The sequence below is a fragment of the Oncorhynchus clarkii genome, chromosome 26 (assembly GCF_045791955.1).
Source record: "Oncorhynchus clarkii lewisi isolate Uvic-CL-2024 chromosome 26, UVic_Ocla_1.0, whole genome shotgun sequence".
Classification (NCBI taxonomy): Eukaryota; Metazoa; Chordata; class Actinopteri; order Salmoniformes; family Salmonidae; genus Oncorhynchus; species Oncorhynchus clarkii.
Genome location: NC_092172.1, coordinates 29,342,772 through 29,363,414, shown reverse-complemented (window position 1 = coordinate 29,363,414; position 20,643 = coordinate 29,342,772). Strand labels below are relative to the sequence as shown.

At 43.9% G+C, this 20,643-nt stretch overlaps 1 protein-coding gene across 2 annotated transcripts in view; it reads right to left on the bottom strand.

The window, feature by feature from the left end:
- Positions 1-20,643, bottom strand: part of LOC139384466 (talin-2-like) — a 135,787-nt gene that overhangs the window by 51,528 nt on the left and 63,616 nt on the right. For both annotated transcript variants that reach the window (XM_071129241.1, XM_071129242.1), the window contains exons 10-22: positions 19,786-19,941; positions 17,505-17,606; positions 17,202-17,278; positions 15,988-16,168; positions 14,023-14,136; positions 13,505-13,613; positions 12,448-12,656; positions 11,313-11,411; positions 10,973-11,140; positions 5,640-5,774; positions 5,349-5,508; positions 3,982-4,148; positions 295-423 (exon numbers count right to left, since the gene is read on the bottom strand). In XM_071129241.1, coding sequence (XP_070985342.1) covers positions 295-423; positions 3,982-4,148; positions 5,349-5,508; positions 5,640-5,774; positions 10,973-11,140; positions 11,313-11,411; positions 12,448-12,656; positions 13,505-13,613; positions 14,023-14,136; positions 15,988-16,168; positions 17,202-17,278; positions 17,505-17,606; positions 19,786-19,941 — 1,806 coding nt within the window. The remainder of the gene's footprint in view (positions 1-294; positions 424-3,981; positions 4,149-5,348; positions 5,509-5,639; positions 5,775-10,972; positions 11,141-11,312; positions 11,412-12,447; positions 12,657-13,504; positions 13,614-14,022; positions 14,137-15,987; positions 16,169-17,201; positions 17,279-17,504; positions 17,607-19,785; positions 19,942-20,643) is intronic.

The following is a 20,643-nucleotide window of genomic DNA, read 5'->3' as shown; positions in this document are numbered from 1 at the left end:
CTGCACGTTAACCTAAAGCCCAAAATAATACAGCATATCAAAAATACTATTTCTAGACTTTCACTCAAAGCCTGTTGTTTTCCATGCGACTGACAATGTGGTGTGTATGTAGAGCAAGAGCTATGATGAGGAGACACAAGTGGAAGTGCCTGCTTACTCAGCCCCAGAGCCATATACAGAGTTTGGCAAACCCATTAATGGGACGCCACCTTAGCACCAAACTCGCGGAGCCACCCATAGGTATACTGTACATATATGGCTCTGCCCAGCCTAGCTCAGACTCATCCAACTGACCTCTAGCCTGTTAATGAGCTTCTTCTTGATGGCGTTCTGAGCTGCAGCGTTGGTGGCCACGCGCAACCCCTCAGCCGCCTCCCTCAGTCTCTGCTGCTGGTCCTCGTTCTCTGGGTATGCAGCTGCGCCCTGTTACACACACACACACACACACACACACCTCATCCATCATTAAACTGGAGCAGATGGAGATGCATCCAGGGAAAGTGCTAGAGTCCAACTGTAATCATGTCCGTTTGTAATGACAGCAGCTCTTCTTTGTCTATCTATCAACATCTTGTTTATGAGGAAACATCAAGATTCCTTTTCATTACCTCCTCCTCTGGCTCCAGCTCTCTTTACCTCTCTCTTTCTCTCCAGCTGTCTCTGATTGCACGTGACTGGGTTCAGTTCACACAAACCAATATCCCTAAGAGCCTCTGTGCGTCCTATTGTTGAGGGAATGAAGAGAGTCTAGAGCCTAAGCCTCCATGCCATTTAGTTAATTAAGCAGCCAGGCGCTTCCCTCACCTGCTGCTGAATGTAACCCTCCACAGTACATTACAGCAGCCATCTTATATCTCTCTAATACACACACACACATACTAAAAACATACCACCCACAGCCCCAAGGTGATGTTTATAGTAAGCCCAGACCAATGTGAAGAGACATTACAGTTCTAATTCCTCAAGAGTAGAGGGGAATAATGTGATTGACTGTTGAAATGCAAAACAGTTTTTTTCATAAAAGTGTGTCATGTTAGCCAGCCCAGTACAGGCTATCATTGATACTATTTGCTGCTTCCTGTACGCCAGGTTAACTGTGACTTATGTGTGATCAGAAATTGTCACTGAAGGGAAAACCAATCGTATCCTAATAATAAAAGGGATTGGAAATGAAGAGTAGTGTCCGAAATTAAACCACATGGCTAATGTCCAGATTTCTCAGCACACAGCTTTGAGAGAAAGCCAAACGAAGAGCTGCCATCTTCTGTGGAGTCCCCACTACTGACACAATCATTTCTCCATGCCTCAGCAAAACCATCTCTACCCTCAATCAATCAATTATAGGACGCTTATATTAGCCTCGTATAATATATATTTTTTGTGCATATCCCCCCCCCCCCTCCAAGACCCTGGGTTACAACCAGGGATCAGCCAATGTTGACGGCAACCCTGGAGCAATTAGGGTTAAGTACCTTGCTCAACGGCAGATTGACAGATTTTTCACCTTTTGGTTACCTGCCCAACACTCTAACTGCTAGGCTACCTGCAACTAGGGGTAGTGCTATAGTGCTGAATACAGCCCCCTTTCTGACAGTTACCAAGGAAACAGTGGCTGGGCAAATCCATCACTGATAGTGATAAAGATAGCTGCTATAATGTGATTAATGTGGAATCAAAAGCATCTAACCAGCTGTAAGATACGGCCCCATTTAGCATTCATGATGGCAGGGACATTAATACTTGTCTGTAAGGCTGAGGAGCAGATGAAGAATCAAGTGGACTGCCTGAATAAAAGTAGACTGATATTTAACTAGACAACCAGGAAGCACCCAAATAGCAGTGGAAAAAGCTCTGGTTTGAATGAATGTAATCAAATGCAATTACAACCCCATTTGGATAACCATATCAAACATACATGAAATGCATGTCAATGTAAATTGTAAATAATCATTTGTTAACTGACTTGCCTAGTTAAATAAAGGTTCAATAAAAACAAAATAAAAACACTGGCAGCTCTGTGAATTACAACCTGTAGTTTTTTTAGAGAAAGTATGACATAGAAAGGGTTTAGACTAGCCAAATTCTTTCAGACCCCATAGCGATGCCTGTCCTCCTCCAGTCAGTGAGAACCGCTCAGTCTCTTAGTCTCTGGGTGGTGTTTAAATAGGAAGGCCACCATAGCTGGACACAGCAGTACAAATCAGTGATACCTCAGAGGTATCATTAGTGGGTTCATTAGTGATGAGGTCACTTCATGGGAACATGGTGATCTGAGGGACAACACGGGACATCCTGCTGTGGCCATACACTGCTCTGAAAGACATTCTGGGATTCAAAAACAGACGTCTCTCTCTAGGGTCAGCAGCCGGGTCCTCTTTTCCCCAGCACATCCAGGCAGACAACGAAAAGGTCACCTTGTGTGTACAGGAAGGGGAAAACAACGGACAGGACAGATCATCGTTCTTGGAAGGGAGTTTGAGGAATTTCACTGCTCTAGTTGTGTAGAGGACGAATCGGTAATATTCTACTTTAGTACAACCTACCGTTTGGACAACTGCTCTAGTACATACATAATGGAGAATCTATGCTCTAACCCAGGGGAGTCAAACACATCACACGGAGGGCCTAATGTGTGCAGGTTTTTAGTGTTTCCATTCAATTGAGACCGCCCTTGCTGTCTCCGCCTGGCCAGTTCCCCTCTCTCCAATGGGATTCTCTGCCTCAAACCCTATTACAGGGGCTGAGTCACTGGCTTACTGGTGCTCTTCCATGCCATCCCTAGGAGGGGTGCGTCACTTGAGTCACTGACGTGATCTTCCTGTCTGGGTTGTGCCGTGGGGAAGAACTTTGTGGGCTATACTCTGCCTTGTCTCAGGATGGTAAGTTGGTGGTTGAAGGTATCCCTCTAGTGGTGTGGGGGCTGTGCTTTGGCAAAGTGCGTGGGGTTATATCCTGCCTGTTTGGCCCTGTCCGGGGGTATCGTCGGTCTCCCGACCCCTAATGTCTCAGACTCCAGTATTTATGCTGCAGTAGTTTGTGTCGGGGGGCTAGGGTCAGTCTGTTATATCTGGAGTATTTCGCCTGTCTTATCCGGTGTCCTGTGTGAATTGAAGTAGGCTCTCTCCAATTCGCTCTCTCTTTCGGAGGACCTGAGCCCTAGGACCATGCCTCAGGACTACCTGACATGATGCCTCCTTGCTGTCCCCAGTCCACCTGGCCGTGCGCTGCTGCTCCAGTTTCAACTGTTCTGCCTGCGTCTATGGAACCCTGACCTGTTCACCGGACATGCCACCTGCCCCAGACCTGCCGTTTTCAACTCTCTAGAGACAGCAGGAGCGGTAGATACTCTGAATGATTGGCTATGAAAAGCAAACTGACATTTACTCCTGAAGTGCTGAACTGTTGCACCCTCTACAACCACTGTGATCATTATTATCTGACCCTGCTGGTCATCTATGAACATCTTGGCCATGTTCTGTTATAATCTCCACCTGGCACAGCCAGAAGAGGACTGGTCACCCCTCATAGCCTGGTTCCTCTATGTTTCTTCCAAGGTTCTGGCCTTTCTAGGGAGTTTTTCCGAGCCACCGTGCTTCGCTTGCTGTTTTAGGCTTGTTTTCTGTACAGCACTGTGTGACATCAGCTGATGTAAGAAGGGCTTTATAAAGACATTTGATTGATTGATAGACAACCAGGTGAGGGGAGTTATTTACTAATCAGTGACCTTAATTCCTCAATCAAGTACAAGGGTGGAGTAAAAACCAGCAGACACTGGGCCTCTGTGGAATGGTTTTGACATCTCTAAACCCTTTTTACTAAATAAATGAAAACAGGACACACTCTGCACACTTGATCAGATGCAAGTTTCAGTGCTTAATGTGCTACGCTTTTAATGAACGACCTTCATCAGACCGGTTCTGACAAAGGTTGTTGTTGACCGAAAGCTTAGCACAGTAAGTAAGCCATTACTACGTACTGTACCTTAGCAGCCTCCACCATCCTGGCTGTGGCATCTGCCAGTAGTTTAGCTGCAGCAAGTAGCTTCTTAGAGTTGTCAACATCCACTTCCACCTCAGCATCTGACCGCATGGCATTCACCAGGTCAGAGGTGGCCTGAGCTAGGACCCTGGCTTGCCGAACCATCTCTCCTGAGGGGGGAGAAAGAGGGGGATGGGTAGAAGTAGAGGGGGTGGAGACGTGTGTGTGCATGAGAATGAGCCAGCGAGCGAGTTAGCGAGTCAGCGAGAGAGCCAGCAAGCGAGTTAGCGAGTCAGCAAGCGAGTCAGCGAGAGAGCCAGCGAGAGAGAGAACCAGCGAGAGAGAGAGCCAGCGAGAGAGAGAGCCAGCGAGAGAGAGCGAGCGACAGAGCCAGCGAGAGAGAGCGAGCGACAGAGCCAGCGAGAGAGAGCGAGCGACAGAGCCAGCGAGAGAGAGCGAGCGACAGAGCCAGCGAGAGAGAGCGAGCGAGCGACAGAGCCAGCGAGAGAGAGCGAGCGAGCGACAGAGCCAGCGAGAGAGAGCGAGCGAGCGAGCGAGCGACAGAGCCAGCGAGAGAGAGCGAGCGAGCGAGCGACAGAGCCAGCGAGCGAGCGAGCGACAGAGCCAGCGAGCGAGCGAGCGACAGAGCCAGCGAGCGAGCGAGCGACAGAGCCAGCGAGCGAGCGAGCGACAGAGCCAGCGAGCGAGCGAGCGACAGAGCCAGCGAGCGAGCGAGCGACAGAGCCAGCGAGCGACAGAGCCAGCGAGCGAGCGACAGAGCCAGCGAGCGAGCGACAGAGCCAGCGAGCGAGCGACAGAGCCAGCGAGCGAGCGAGCGACAGAGCCAGCGAGCGAGCGACAGAGCCAGCGAGCGACACAGCGAGCGGAGAAAGAGAACAAGACGAAGTTAGGCTACTGTATGACTAAATCCTGCTAGTCCAAGGAGACGAGAGATGGGTATTTATTCTCTCTATTAAAGAACACATGGCTTTAAACTGCAGTCATCTGGCAGCCAGCATTGAGAACTCGAGCCAATCTGCCAACACTCCCCTGGGAGAGAGAATGAGTCTATTTCCAATCCATTTTTATACTCAACTAACTGAGGCTTATGTCAGGTGTGACTTGAACCCACATATTTGCTGTTGGCTGAAAGCCAGCATTCTTCAACAGGTTGGGTACAGAACAGAATGAGGTTCTTTAGAGTAGCTGGCAGACACTTTCTATACACCAAGAGGCTTTAAATCTAAATATCAACAAACATTCATCAATTTAAACAATTAAATCAAGCTTTATTGGCATTTAACAGTTCTATTTTGCGACTTCATCTCTACCACTACTAGGGAATCCCCTTCCTTCCCTCCTCTCCTCACCTGCGTCTCCCATGGAGCTGAAGATGCTCTCTGTTACGGTAATGATGGTGTCGGTGGCCTGGTCGTAGCGACCAATGGGCTCGCCGTGGGAGGCGTAGCGGCATACGTGCTCCAGCAGGTCCCCCAGGGCCTGACCGACAACACTGGCTGCAGAACTCACCTGCAGGATGTCTCTCAATTCAGTTTCAATTCAGGAAGTACACTGACAAACCCATTTCAAATGTTCCTCAATGCTTCTATATGTGAAAACTGTACTGAAATTGAGATGGAGTTGACCCCAACTCCGCTCACCTGCTTCAGCATCTCCCCGTCGACTTTGGCAGACAGACAGGCCTGGACACAGCCCTCCACTGAGCGGTCCACCAGCTTCCCTGCCTCAATCAGCTGCTCCTGGCACACTGGGGAGCTGATGGTGGGACTCACCACCTGCAGGGAGAGATGGAGAAAGTGAGAGAGGGATATAGAGAGTTAGAGGAAGAGCGAGATCAGCTGCTCCTGGAACACCAGAGCACTGATGGTGACAGTCACTACCTGGAGAGGAAGGGGTGATGGAGAGAAATGAGTGAATGTGTTGAAAGAGAAACAAAGAGGAAAAAATATGAAGTAAACAAATCATGTAAGATGAAAAACACTTGAACATCTAAGTGTATATTATTGAAGTTACTAACTTTACCTGGGGTTATTGAAGTTAGGAACTTTACCTGGGGTTATTGAAGTTACTAATTTTACCTGGGGTTATTGAAGTTACTAACTTTACCTGGGGTTATTGAAGTTAGGAACTTTACCTGGGGTTATTGAAGTTAGGAACTTTACCTGGGGTTATTGAAGTTACTAACTTTACCTGGGGTTATTGAAGTTAGGAACTTTACCTGGGGTTATTGAAGTTACTAACTTTACCTGGGGTTATTGAAGTTACTAACTTTACCTGGGGTTATTGAAGTTAGGAACTTTACCTGGGGTTATTGAAGTTAGGAACTTTACCTGGGGTTATTGAAGTTACTAACTTTACCTGGGGTTATTGAAGTTAGGAACTTTACCTGGGGTTATTGAAGTTACTAACTTTACCTGGGGTTATTGAAGTTAGGAACTTTACCTGGGGTTATTGAAGTTAGGAACTTTACCTGGGGTTATTGAAGTTACTAATTTTACCTGGGGTTATTGAAGTTACTAATTTTACCTGGGGTTATTGAAGTTACTAACTTTACCTGGGGTTATTGAAGTTACTAATTTTACCTGGGGTTATTGAAGTTACTAATTTTACCTGGGGTTATTGAAGTTACTAATTTTACCTGGGGTTATTGAAGTTACTAACTTTACCTGGGGTTATTGAAGTTACTAATTTTACCTGGGGTTATGGAAGTTACTAACTTTACCTGGGGTTATTGAAGTTAGGAACTTTACCTGGGGTAATTGAAGTTACTAACTTTACCTGGGGTTATTGAAGTTACTAATTTTACCTGGGGTTATTGAAGTTACTAACTTTACCTGGGGTTATTGAAGTTACTAACTTTACCTGGGGTTATTGAAGTTAGGAACTTTACCTGGGGTTATTGAAGTTACTAACATAACCTGGGGTTATTGAAGTTAGGAACTTTACCTGGGTACCTGGGGTTATTGAAGTTACTAATTTTACCTGGGGTTATTGAAGTTAGGAACTTTACCTGGGGTTATTGAAGTTAGGAACTTTACCTGGGGTTATTGAAGTTAGAAACTTTACCTGGGGTTATTGAAGTTAGAAACTTTACCTGGGGTTATTGAAGTTACTAACTTTACCTGGGGTTATTGAAGTTACTAACTTTACCTGGGGTTATTGAAGTTAGGAACTTTACCTGGGTACCTGGGGTTATTGAAGTTACTAATTTTACCGGGGGTTATTGAAGTTACTAATTTTACCTGGGGTTATTGAAGTTAGGAACTTTACCTGGGGTTATTGAAGTTACTAACTTTACCTGGGGTTATTGAAGTTACTAACTTTACCTGGGGTTATTGAAGTTACTAACTTTACCTGGGGTTATTGAAGTTACTAACTTTACCTGGGGTTATTGAAGTTACTAACTTTACCTGGGGTTATTGAAGTTACTAACTTTACCTGGGGTTATTGAAGTTACTAACTTTACCTGGGGTTATTGAAGTTACTAACTTTACCTGGGGTTATTGAAGTTACTAACTTTACCTGGGGTTATTGAAGTTACTAATTTTACCTGGGGTTATTGAAGTTACTAACTTTACCTGGGGTTATTGAAGTTACTAACTTTACCTGGGGTTATTGAAGTTACTAATTTTACCTGGGGTTATTGAAGTTACTAACTTTGCCTGGGGTTATTGAAGTTACTAACTTTACCTGGGGTTATTGAAGTTACTAACTTTACCTGGGGTTATTGAAGTTACTAACTTTACCTGGGGTTATTGAAGTTACTAACTTTACCTGGGGTTATTGAAGTTACTAACTTTACCTGGGGTTATTGAAGTTACTAATTTTACCTGGGGTTATTGAAGTTACTAACTTAACCTGGGTACCTGGGGTTATTGAAGTTACTAACTTTACCTGGGGTTATTGAAGTTACTAACTTTACCTGGGGTTATTGAAGTTACTAACTTTACCTGGGGTTATTGAAGTTACTAACTTTACCTGGGGTTATTGAAGTTACTAACTTTACCTGGGGTTATTGAAGTTACTAACTTTACCTGGGGTTATTGAAGTTACTAACTTTACCTGGGGTTATTGAAGTTACTAACTTTACCTGGGGTTATTGAAGTTACTAACTTTACCTGGGGTTATTGAAGTTACTAACTGTACCTGGGGTTATTGAAGTTACTAATTTTACCTGGGGTTATTGAAGTTACTAACTTTACCTGGGGTTATTGAAGTTACTAACTTTACCTGGGGTTATTGAAGTTACTAACTTTACCTGGGGTTATTGAAGTTACTAACTTTACCTGGGGTTATTGAAGTTACTAATTTTACCTGGGGTTATTGAAGTTACTAACTTTACCTGGGGTGATTGAAGTTACTAACTTTACCTGGGGTGATTGAAGTTACTAACTTTACCTGGGGTTATTGAAGTTACTAACTTTGCCTGGGGTTATTGAAGTTAGGAACTTTACCTGGGGTTATTGAAGTTACTAACTTTACCTGGGGTTATTGAAGTTACTAATTTTACCTGGGGTTATTGAAGTTAGGAACTTTACCTGGGGTTATTGAAGTTACTAATTTTACCTGGGGTTATTGAAGTTACTAATTTTACCTGGGGTTATTGAAGTTACTAATTTTACCTGGGGTTATTGAAGTTACTAATTTTACCTGGGGTTATTGAAGTTACTAATTTTACCTGGGGTTATTGAAGTTACTAATTTTACCTGGGGTTATTGAAGTTACTAATTTTACCTGGGGTTATTGAAGTTACTAATTTTACCTGGGGTTATTGAAGTTACTAATTTTACCTGGGGTTATTGAAGTTACTAACTTTGCCTGGGGTTATTGAAGTTAGGAACTTTACCTGGGGTTATTGAAGTTACTAATTTTACCTGGGGTTATTGAAGTTACTAATTTTACCTGGGGTTATTGAAGTTACTAATTTTACCTGGGGTTATTGAAGTTACTAATTTTACCTGGGGTTATTGAAGTTACTAATTTTACCTGGGGTTATTGAAGTTACTAATTTTACCTGGGGTTATTGAAGTTACTAACTTTACCTGGGGTTATTGAAGTTACTAACTTTACCTGGGGTTATTGAAGTTACTAACTTTACCTGGGTACCTGGGGTTATTGAAGTTAGGAACTTTACCTGGGGTTATTGAAGTTAGGAACTTTACCTGGGGTTATTGAAGTTAGGAACTTTACCTGGGGTTATTGAAGTTAGGAACTTTACCTGGGGTTATTGAAGTTAGGAACTTTACCTGGGGTTATTGAAGTTAGGAACTTTACCTGGGGTTATTGAAGTTAGGAACTTTACCTGGGGTTATTGAAGTTAGGAACTTTACCTGGGGTTATTGAAGTTAGGAACTTTACCTGGGGTTATTGAAGTTAGGAACTTTACCTGGGGTTATTGAAGTTAGGAATTTTACCTGGGGTTATTGAAGTTACTAATTTTACCTGGGGTTATTGAAGTTACTAACTTTACCTGGGTACCTGGGGTTATTGAAGTTACTAATTTTACCTGGGGATATTGAAGTTAGGAACTTTACCTGGGGTTATTGAAGTTACTAACTTTACCTGGGGTTATTGAAGTGACTAATTTTACCTGGGGTTATTGAAGTTACTAATTTTACCTGGGGTTATTGAAGTTACTAACTTTACCTGGGGTTATTGAAGTTACTAACTTTACCTGGGGTTATTGAAGTTACTAATTTTACCTGTGGTTATTAAAGTTACTAATTTTACCTGGGGTTATTGAAGTTACTAATTTTACCTGGGGTTATTGAAGTGACTAATTTTACCTGGGGTTATTGAAGTGACTAACTTTACCTGGGGTTATTGAAGTTACTAACTTTACCTGGGGTTATTGAAGTTACTAACTTTACCTGGGGTTATTGAAGTTACTAACTTTACCTGGGGTTATTGAAGTTACTAATTTTACCTGGGGTTATTGAAGTTACTAATTTTACCTGGGGTTATTGAAGTTACTAACTTTACCTGGGGTTATTGAAGTTACTAATTTTACATGGGGTTATTGAAGTTAGGAACTTTACCTTGGGTTATTGAAGTTACTAATTTTACCTGGGGTTATTGAAGTTACTAATTTTACCTGGGGTTATTGAAGTTACTAACTTTACCTGGGGTTATTGAAGTTACTAACTTTACCTGGGGTTACTGAAGTTAGGAACTTTACCTTGGGTTATTGAAGTTACTAATTTTACCTGGGGTTATTGAAGTTAGGAACTTTACCTGGGGTTATTGAAGTTACTAACTTTACCTGGGTACCTGGGGTTATTGAAGTTACTAATTTTACCTGGGGTTATTGAAGTTACTAATTTTACCTGGGGTTATTGAAGTTACTAATTTTACCTGGGGTTATTGAAGTTACTAATTTTACCTGGGGTTATTGAAGTTACTAACTTTACCTGGGGTTATTGAAGTTACTAACTTTACCTGGGGTTATTGAAGTTACTAACTTTACCTGGGGTTATTGAAGTTACTAATTTTACCTGGGGTTATTGAAGTTACTAATTTTACCTGGGGTTATTGAAGTTACTAATTTTACCTGGGGTTATTGAAGTTACTAATTTTACCTGGGGTTATTGAAGTTACTAATTTTACCTGGGGTTATTGAAGTTACTAATTTTACCTGGGGTTATTGAAGTTACTAACTTTACCTGGGGTTATTGAAGTTACTAATTTTACCTGGGGTTATTGAAGTTACTAATTTTACCTGGGGTTATTGAAGTTAGGAACTTTACCTGGGGTTATTGAAGTTAGGAACTTTACCTGGGGTTATTGAAGTTACTAACTTTACCTGGGGTTATTGAAGTTACTAATTTTACCTGGGGTTATTGAAGTGGAAGAATCATAGCTACTGTTGTTGAATTATCCACCGCAGCACTGCCACAAACCTTTTCCCCTCTCACATCATTCTCATCATGATGAAATGTCAGTGGGAGTGTGTGAAAGGTCTACAGTGTTGTACCTTGGCACAGGCCACCAGCTGGGAGGTGGAGAGGGCACACTGCGTGGCAGCAGCGATGACTCTGTTCTGTAGGACCGTGTCGTCTGCCACCTGGGCCACGTTCTTAGCCTTCAGCACCATCATGGCTGCCGCGTTGGCCACCGCCTTGGCCAGGATCATCAGCACCTCCTGAAATGGTGATAACCATTTGGTCCATCCCTCTTAATAAATTCTAATAAGCAAAGGTTACGCTTGAAATTCAGATTGGGTGCAACTGCAGAATAATCCCTCTAAATGTGGTGAGTCTGAATCACATGTGAAAGTTTGTAATGAGAAAAAGTGAAAATAAACAGACTCTTACCTGGAACCTCTCGTCTGACTCGTTCTCTCCTATCTGAAGCAGCAGGTCCCCACTGGCCTGGCCTATACTGCCTGCTGCACTCAGCACAGTCTGACGGGGCTGAGGGAACAGGAAGTCAGAGTACAGCTATGGCACAAGGGTTAGCCCACGTGGGGTCTACGGTAGGTAGACCTAAATTACAGCTGGCTCAGCATCTACGCTTAGCCCCAGAAGGTTGACACACCAGACTAGCTTAGATGAGCTACTGTATTTCTGAATCCACATCAGGGTATTTTCATTTTGTCAAGACAGAATCTCCCCAAAACATTATTATCCCAACTGGCCTTGAAGAGAACACTGAGCATAGTGAACTGGGCCTGCAGGTGCAGGTCTATGTGAAATCCATTATTCAACATGGCAGTGATGAATCATTCACAGCAGAATTATCCTCACCAGCCTTTGTTTTGTTCAACGTGAACAAAACACACAGCAGCAAAGGAAGGGTGAATAGTTCAAATGGACATATTTTGTTATGGTTCTGCCTGGCCGTCGCTCTCTGGCCATCTGTCTCTGTTCAGACATGAGGGCAGGAATACAATAGACAGCCAACACATGACACACTCCCTAAAAAAGGGAAATATTAATCAAATTAAGCCTTGTAACTGGGAGGAGTGCCACCATATGAATACAGTAGGAGCTCAGTTGGTATTATTGAGGCCAGTGGTGCATTAGTGATAAGTACAGTATAAACACCTCCAATCAATCAGTGGTCAAACCTAACACACTCTACAGCCTTCTGTTACCCTCTCTTTACAGGCAATACAACTGGGAAAGATCAACTGTGATGTTGGTTCTGTTACAAAAGAGAATATAAAATGCCTTATATCAGGGACAATGGAACTTAATGAGAGGTCCAAGTAAGTCTAGAACATTGAATCATGTGTAGAAGTTAGCTCATGTGCTCTTCAGATACCACAGGTGTTGGGCTAAAGCATTGTTGGTATAGAACTCTGGCCACGGAAAGCCACAGTAGGCCAATCTGCAGGCTTTTGTTTCAAGTGTGCTTGCTTTGCACTAAGCTGGAACAAAAGCCGTAAACACTCTAGGCTCTCCTGGACCAGTGCTGAGGCATCTGCCTCCGCCAGCCCCGTCTCACCTCTCCGGAGGCAGGCTCCACAGCCTTGAGCAGGTCAGAGACGGCCCCAGCCAGGTTCCTAGCGGCACCCATAAGGTCATTGCTCCCGCCTGTGTCGTCCTCTATAAGAGCAGCCAGTAGCTTCACACCCTTAGACATCTCTGTCAGGTTGGAGGAGATGGTGGTGATGGCACAACCCACTGCAGTGTAGTCTGTGTCTGTCGGGTCACCTATAAGAGGGAGGGAGGAAGGAGGGGAGGGGAAGAGAGAGCAGAGAGAGAGGGAATAGAGTATAGTAAGCGAAAGAGAGTGGGGATGGAAAGAGGCAGAGAGGATAGAGAAGGAGAATGAAAAAGCGAGACAGAGATAGAGATAAAGAGAGCCAAGTTAACCATCTCAAGCCCTTCTGGCCTGTCCTCTGGGTACCTAACAGGGTGCAGTACAGTGAGCCAGTATGTGTCACAAACTTGTACATATGTTATACTCAGCCAGTCAATTCAGCATGTCACATTAGATCATTCTGTTTAGACATGAGACTGCTGGTGGGAATGACCAGACGTTTAGATAAAAGGGGAAAGGGTCAGGGACCGTATAAAGCATCTCAGAGCGCTGGTCCAGGATCAGGACCCCTGGTCCATGTCATCTTATTCACTATACGATGGTCTAAAAGGCCAAACTGATCCTATATCAGCACTCTTCTCTGATTGCTACTGGACAACAGAGCAGGGAAGTCCCCTTATATTGAAACAGATGGTTGAAGCACCGACTGTCCCTTGGCTGGGTTCAGCATGGCACCAAACCAATGATATGAAGAATACTGCCAGCTTGCATGGCCCACTAGTACACAGTATAAAGGATATCAGTTCACCATTACTGTAGATTTATACGTAATGAAAACCAGGTCGTTAACTTGAAAAATGTTAAGTGTGAATAATTTAAAACAGAGAGATAAAAATGAAGAAAAAAACTGCTTGTAAAAATGTAAACTCAAAACCTTCTGTCACTTCAAAAGCACTGGAATATCCAGCTCTTCCATTGAACATCATGTCATTTCCTGAGTCATCCCAAAGCCACGTACCAGCGGTGAGGTTGACCACAGAAGCTGTTCCTGCGGTGATGGCGTCCACCTGGGAGTGGATCTCATGTTTGGACTCATCCACCTTGTTCTGGATCCACACCTTGGACGCCTGGAGGAGAGAGATGGTACTGGTTCATCAGAATTATCACATGAAGGTGGTACTTGGCAGCTAAAAGCTGAATTGCAGAACATACAAGTAAATAAGAACACTGAAACATCAGAAATTCAGGATGGGAGTTGGAGGATGAATGGTGATCTAAGAGCTGAAGCAGGGAGAATGGCATTGAGGGAAGAGCACTAGGGTGAGCATAGACGTAGTTACATTTATTTTAAGGAGTGTTATGTACATACATTAAACATGCCGTTAAGCATAAAATCAAACGTCAGAAAATTACAATATAAAATGTAAAGATGTGGATCAGAAGCTTTAAGGGTATTAACAACTTAATTATAAGTTAATAGGGCGTGAAATTAGCTGAGTGCTGTGTGTGCTTGTCTGTGTGTGTGTGTCTCCACACCATGTCCTGTCCCAGAGGAGGCAGGTTGTCCACCTCCCCCAGATCAGCCTGTGCCTGCTGTACTGCCTGCATACTGGTGTTGATGGTCCCCATCAGGGCCTGCTGGGCCGAGCTCTGGAGAGAATAAACACAGACATGATTAATATCTACTAAACACGTATAGAGATATGAGATGGAGAGAGAGAGAGATACAGTGGGGCAAAAAAGTATTTAGTCAGCCACCAATTGTGCAAGTTCTCCCACTTAAAAAGATGAGAGAGGCCTGTAATTTTCATCATAGGTACATTTCAACTATGACAGACAAAATGAGAAAAAAAATCCAGAAAATCACATTGTAGGATTTTTAATGAATTTATTTGCAAATTATGGTGGAAAATAAGTATTTGGTCACCGACAAACAAGCAAGATTTCTGTCTCTCACAGACCTGTAACTTCTTCTTTAAGAGGATCCTCTGTCCTCCACTTGTTACCTGTATTAATGGCACCTGTTTGAACTTGTTATCAGTATAGAAGACACCTGTCCACAACCTCAAACAGTCACACTCCCAACTCCACTATGGCCAAGACCAAAGAGCTGTCAAAGGACACCAGAAACAAAATTGTAGACCTGCACCAGGCTGGGAAGACTGAATCTGCAATAGGTAAGCAGCTTGGTTTGAATAAATCAACTGTGGGAGCAATTATTAGGAAATGGAAGACATACAAGACCACTGATAATCTCCCTCGATCTGGGGCTCCACGCAAGATCTCACCCCGTGGGGTCAAAATGATCACAAGAACGGTGAGCAAAAATCCCAGAACCACACGGGGGGACCTAGTGAATGACCTGCAGAGAGCTGGGACCAAAGTAACAAAGCCTACCATCAGTAACACACTACGCCGCCAGGGACTCAAATCCTGCAGTGCCAGATGTGTCGCCCTGCTTAAGCCAGTACACGTCCAGGCCCGTCTGAAGTTTGCTAGAGAGCATTTGGATGATCCAGAAGAAGATTGGGAGAATGTCATATGGTCAGATGAAACCAAAATAGAACGCTTTGGTAAAAACTCAACTCGTCGTGTTTGGAGGACAAACAATGCTGAGTTGCATCCAAATAACACCATGCCTACTGTGAAGCATGGGGGTGGAAACATCATGCTTTGGGGATGTTTATCTGCAAAGGGACCAGGACGACTGATCCGTGTAAAGGAAAGAATGAATGGGGCCATTTATCGTGAGATTTTGAGTGAAAACCTCCTTCCATCAGCAAGAGAATTGAAGATGAAACGTGGCTGGGTCTTTCAGCATGACAATGATCCCAAACACACTGCCCGGGCAACGAAGGAGTGGCTTCGTAAGAAGCATTTCAAGGTCCTGGAGTGGCCTAGCCAGTCTCCAGATCTCAACCCCATAGAAAATCTTTGGAGGGAGTTGAAAGTCCGTGTTGCCCAGCAACAGCCCCAAAACATCACTGCTCTAGAGGAGATCTGCATGGAGGAATGGGCCAAAATACCAGCAACAGTGTGTGAAAAACCTGGGAAGACTTACAGAAAACGTTTGACCTCTGTCATTGCCAACAAAGGGTATATAACAAAGTATTGAGATAAACTTTTGTTATTGACCAAATACTTATTTTCCACCATAATTTGCAAATAAATTCATTAAAAATCCTACAATGTGATTTTCTGGATTTTCTTTCTCATTTTTGTCTTTCATAGTTGATGTGTACCTATGATGAAAATTACAGGCCTCTCTCAACTTTAAGTGGGAGAACTTGCACAATTGGTGGCTGACTAAATACTTTTTTGCCCCACTGTACATTTTAAAAGAGGATGTGTAAGAGAGAGAGAGAGAAAGTTGGAGAGAGAAACAGAAAGAGGGGCAGAAAGAGAAAGTGTGTGTGTGTGTGTGTGTGTGTGTGTGTGTGTGTGTGTGTGTGTGTGTGAGTGAGAGAGAGAGAACATATCACATTGCATTCCTGCTCTCACCAGTGGTGGCATGTGTCCTCGGTGCATCTGTCCCATGATGACCTGTTGCTGTGCAGAAGGCATGGTGCCCATGCGGAGAGACTCTGCTCCTATAGAGCCAGACCTGATCACCCCTGGTAGAGCCACAGAGCCATGCTCCACACGACCCACACGGTTAAACTGCTGCTGCAGGATCGTCGACCTGGAAACACGCAGATAAACAGACAAATTCTACATGAATTTACTATGGTCTGTGCATGATTTTCAAAAAAAACGCATCTGTGATACTTAATATTCATCACATAATTATCGATAGCATTTCAGGTGACAGCGTCACCATTCCCATCCACAGGTGGTCCAACTATCGAAGGATGGTGGTGTCTGTTTTGCCAGACTCGGTGTGTGTGTGTGTGTGTGTGTGTGTGTGTGTGTGTGTGTGTGTGGGGTGCTAACAGGAAACGCGGCCGACATCAAACCTTCATTGTGTTCTTCCAGGAACAAGACCGTGTTATTCTTCAGACGAAGCCTTCCAGGTTTGGTTTCCTGTGAGTTTGCAGTATTAATGCCTGTGTCTTCCCTTAGGCCCTCTATGCTATCCTCCACACTGACTGGCCCAGATAAGGGAACAACACAAGGTCTGTGTCTCAAATGGCACCCTATTCCCTCATTAGTGTGCTACTTTTGATCAGGGCACATAGGGCTCTGGCCAAAAGTAATGCACTAAATAGGGAGCCATTTGGGACACTATCAAGGCCAATATTCCCTCAGTACAGGAACGGAAACATCAATTGAGACTAGACAGGAAAACAGCTTACGTAATTTAACGACAGCTCTATGTAGATAAAGGGACTAATACTAATATGTAGATAAAGGGACTAATGTTGTTTATCCTGACGGAGAGAACGGAGAAAAAGAGAAACTCCAACAGAGGAAGTTGATCCTAAGGGACAATACTATCCTCACTGAGGGGAATTGTTCATGAGTACAGTCAGGTGTATTTATGAGATCTATACATTATAGCTGGAACATAAAATGGGACTGAGACCATGTTGGCTTCATTAGCCACTGAACGGAACAAAACTGACAAAAACAGGCAAGACTAATTGGACCTCCCCAATAATAAACCCTCTTTTTCATTTTGAAATGTTTTCTGTTGCATGCCCTAATGAACACAACCCTGGTCTGTAGGACACTACTAGTGTGTGTTGCTGAGCATTATATAACAGTTCACATACTTCTTAGGGGAGACGGATTCTTCAAGCATGGTGGATTCTTCATCTCCTTCTAAACCAAAACGGTCTCTACTTTGCTTCTACAGAGACAGAGACAAAGAGAGAGAAATTCACAAAGTGACATTTGGATCAAAGGTGACAATGGCTATTCCATCTCTAAAAGGCAACACATATTGTGATTGGCAGGTAGGTTTAGGCATAACTATTTGGACATGCATGGGAGTATTGATGTTTTCTAGAAGCAGTGTTCCTCACTTTAACAAGTGGATAATCTAGCTGCGATGGGAAAGGGTTTCCTACACTCACCTTTTTGAGGATGATGTCGATGTATCCAGCGATGAGCTGAGAGATTTGTTCTCCCTCAGTGGTCTGGACTGAGTAGTAGCTCTCCTGGTACTCCCCAAAATCCTACAGCAGAGGTCCATACCAAATATAGCATTTTATACCGGACTATTACAAAAGCCTACAACAGACAGACAAACAGAGGATGATGCCAAATCCTATACCTCCCTACCAGAGGCAAACACACACGGCTTCATACCAAATCCTATACATCCCTACCAGAGGCAAACGCACACGGCTTCATACCAAATCCTATACATCCCTACCAGAGGCAAACACACACGGCTTCATACCAAATCCTATACATCCCTACCAGAGACAAACACACACGGCTTCATACCAAATCCTACACATCCCTACCAGAGGCAAACACACACGGCTTCATACCAAATCCTATACATCCCTACCAGAGGCAAACACACACGGCTTCATACCAAATTCTATACATCCCTACCAGAGGCAAACGCACACGGCTTCATACCAAATCATATACATCCCTACCAGAGGCAAACACACACGGCTTCATACCAAATCCTATACCTCCCTACCAGAGGCAAACACACACGGCTTCATACCAAATCCTATACATCCCTACCAGAGGCAAACACACACGGCTTCATACCAAATCCTACAACAGTCAAACACAGGCCAGCAACGCCAAATGCTGCATCTCACACTGGAATAACACACAGAGGTTCATGACAAATGCTCCAGCAAATGGCAAACTGTATACAGCATCTCTTACTGGAATAACATTGAAAGCAAGATCCCAACCACTGCAGTGGCTTCGCTTGTAATTTGTTTACATAGAGGACTTGGCTCAGTGTGTGGGGATTAATGTGAACGTATGGAATGAGTTTACATAGAGGATTTGGCTCAGTGTGTGGGGATTAATGTGAACGTATGGAATGAGTTTACATAGAGGACTTGGCTCAGTGTGTGGGGATTCATGTGAACGTATGGAATGAGTTTACATAGAGGACTTGGCTCAGTGTGTGGGGATTCATGTGAACGTATGGAATGAGTTTACATAGAGGACTTGGCTCAGTGTGTGGGGATTAATGTGAACGTATGGAATGAGTTTACATAGAGGATTTGGCTCAGTGTGTAGGGATTAATGTGAACGTATGGAATGAGTTTACATAGAGGACTTGGCTCAGTGTGTGGGGATTCATGTGAACGTATGGAATGAGTTTACATAGAGGACTTGGCTCAGTGTGTGGGGATTCATGTGAACGTATGGAATGAGTTTACATAGAGGACTTGGCTCAGTGGGCGGGGATTCATGTGAACGTATGGAATAAGTTATTTATAACAGACGCCAGACATTGAGCTGCTGGAGCCTAGACATCAAACTGCTAGCAGGCTGTAGCCACTGTCAGATTAAACCAATTACAGTTATTGTCATATAAAAGGCACACTTCACATGGAAGAATCTGTGTGGGGAAAGAAGAAAATCACTTTGGACATTAAATATCAGGAGACATTCCATAGAATATCCTTCTATATTCCTTAGTCATATTTCTGGACATCATCTTTTAGAATATGAAACTGATCTGACCCTGCCAACAGGGGTTTGAAAATGGATGAAAGGATCCCCACAAAGGAATACGCATGATTGGTTGAATATATTTCAAAGCATTCACCAAAAAGGTACAGCTTAATTTCCAACAGCTTCAAGGTACAGGGGCTGCATGCCAGATGGCACCCTATTCCCTCCGGTCAAAAGTAGTGCATTTTAAAGGGAATATGGTGCTACTTGGGACACAGAGGGAACATTCCTGAACTGTACCAACACAGATAATATTAATTCAATTGAGTGTTGGTAAAGACGGCATGTCTACAAAAAGAGATCTTCTAGATTAGGCATTTCTTTAGTCACTGACTCTTAGTAAAGTCACAAAGGGCAGTCATTGGCAGGCAAGACAAAGGGGGTTTGTTCAATAAATTAAGTTGAGTGACCAGAAGAGTCTTTGAGTCTTCATACTAATTGTTTATGAGAAGAGAAACATTCAGATGAACATTTCATTTACTGAGGGTCTATGTGTAATCTACCTAAGAAATACAGCACAACAGACATACATGTTAGAGGGCAGATAATGGATTGGTGTTTGCGTATAAAATATACAAGAGGTCTCTGTGGACCCTGTCAGTCTTCTAGTGGACTATAGGAAGTGGAGGCGGCAGCACTGAGGAAGGGAGTCTACCAAGACAGACACACACACACACACGCTGGGGTTCTCACCAGGGTGAAGCTCTTGGGCGAGGCGGCCCATCTCTTTACAGTGGTGAGGGGCCACTCCTGCACCACGTCTTTGGTCTTCTCCTCCAACCTCATCACTGACTCTTTGGTTATCCCCAACAGCCTGGGGACCAGCTTATTCTTACTCTTCATCTTCTCCTATAAAACAGTGTGACAGAACAATGGGAAATATTAAGCAACAAAAGCCTATTGGAGAATGATGAAGAATAAGCAACAAAACCTTATTGGGGAACCATGGGAGAATAAGCAACAACTAACACTCAGAGAACAGTGGAAAATACACAACAAATTCATACTATTAATCTTCTAATACAAACAAACAGTCAATAGAAAACAATGGAAAATAAAAAGCAACAAAGCTTCATTAGAGAACAGAGTGAAATAAGCATCCAAAACCTCAATAAACTTAACATTCACATGAACGGTTAAGACGGGCGAGGGGACCAGGGGAGCTGGAGGGGTGACGGGCAGGGGGACCAGGGGAGCTGGAGGGGTGACGGGCAGGGGGACCAGGGGAGCTGGAGGGGTGACGGGCGGGGGGACCAGGGGAGCTGGAGGGGTGACGGGCGGGGGGACCAAACAAACTGGCCCCTCCTATCTCCCTGTGGGGGCTGCAGTAAAAGGACAGACCCTGCCTGGCAGAGGTGCAGCCAGAAACTACTAGTTAACTCTCCAGGTGCTTGCTCTCTGTCTCCCTCCCTCCCTCGCGCTCTCTCCCTGCTCACAGGGAAGTAATCATTACGCCACACTCCAGCGCACAGGCTGCAGGCACACGGTCACTTTCCAGGAACACAATGAACCTCACAGAGGTGATGATGATGGGAGTGCGTTAGTGTTCAC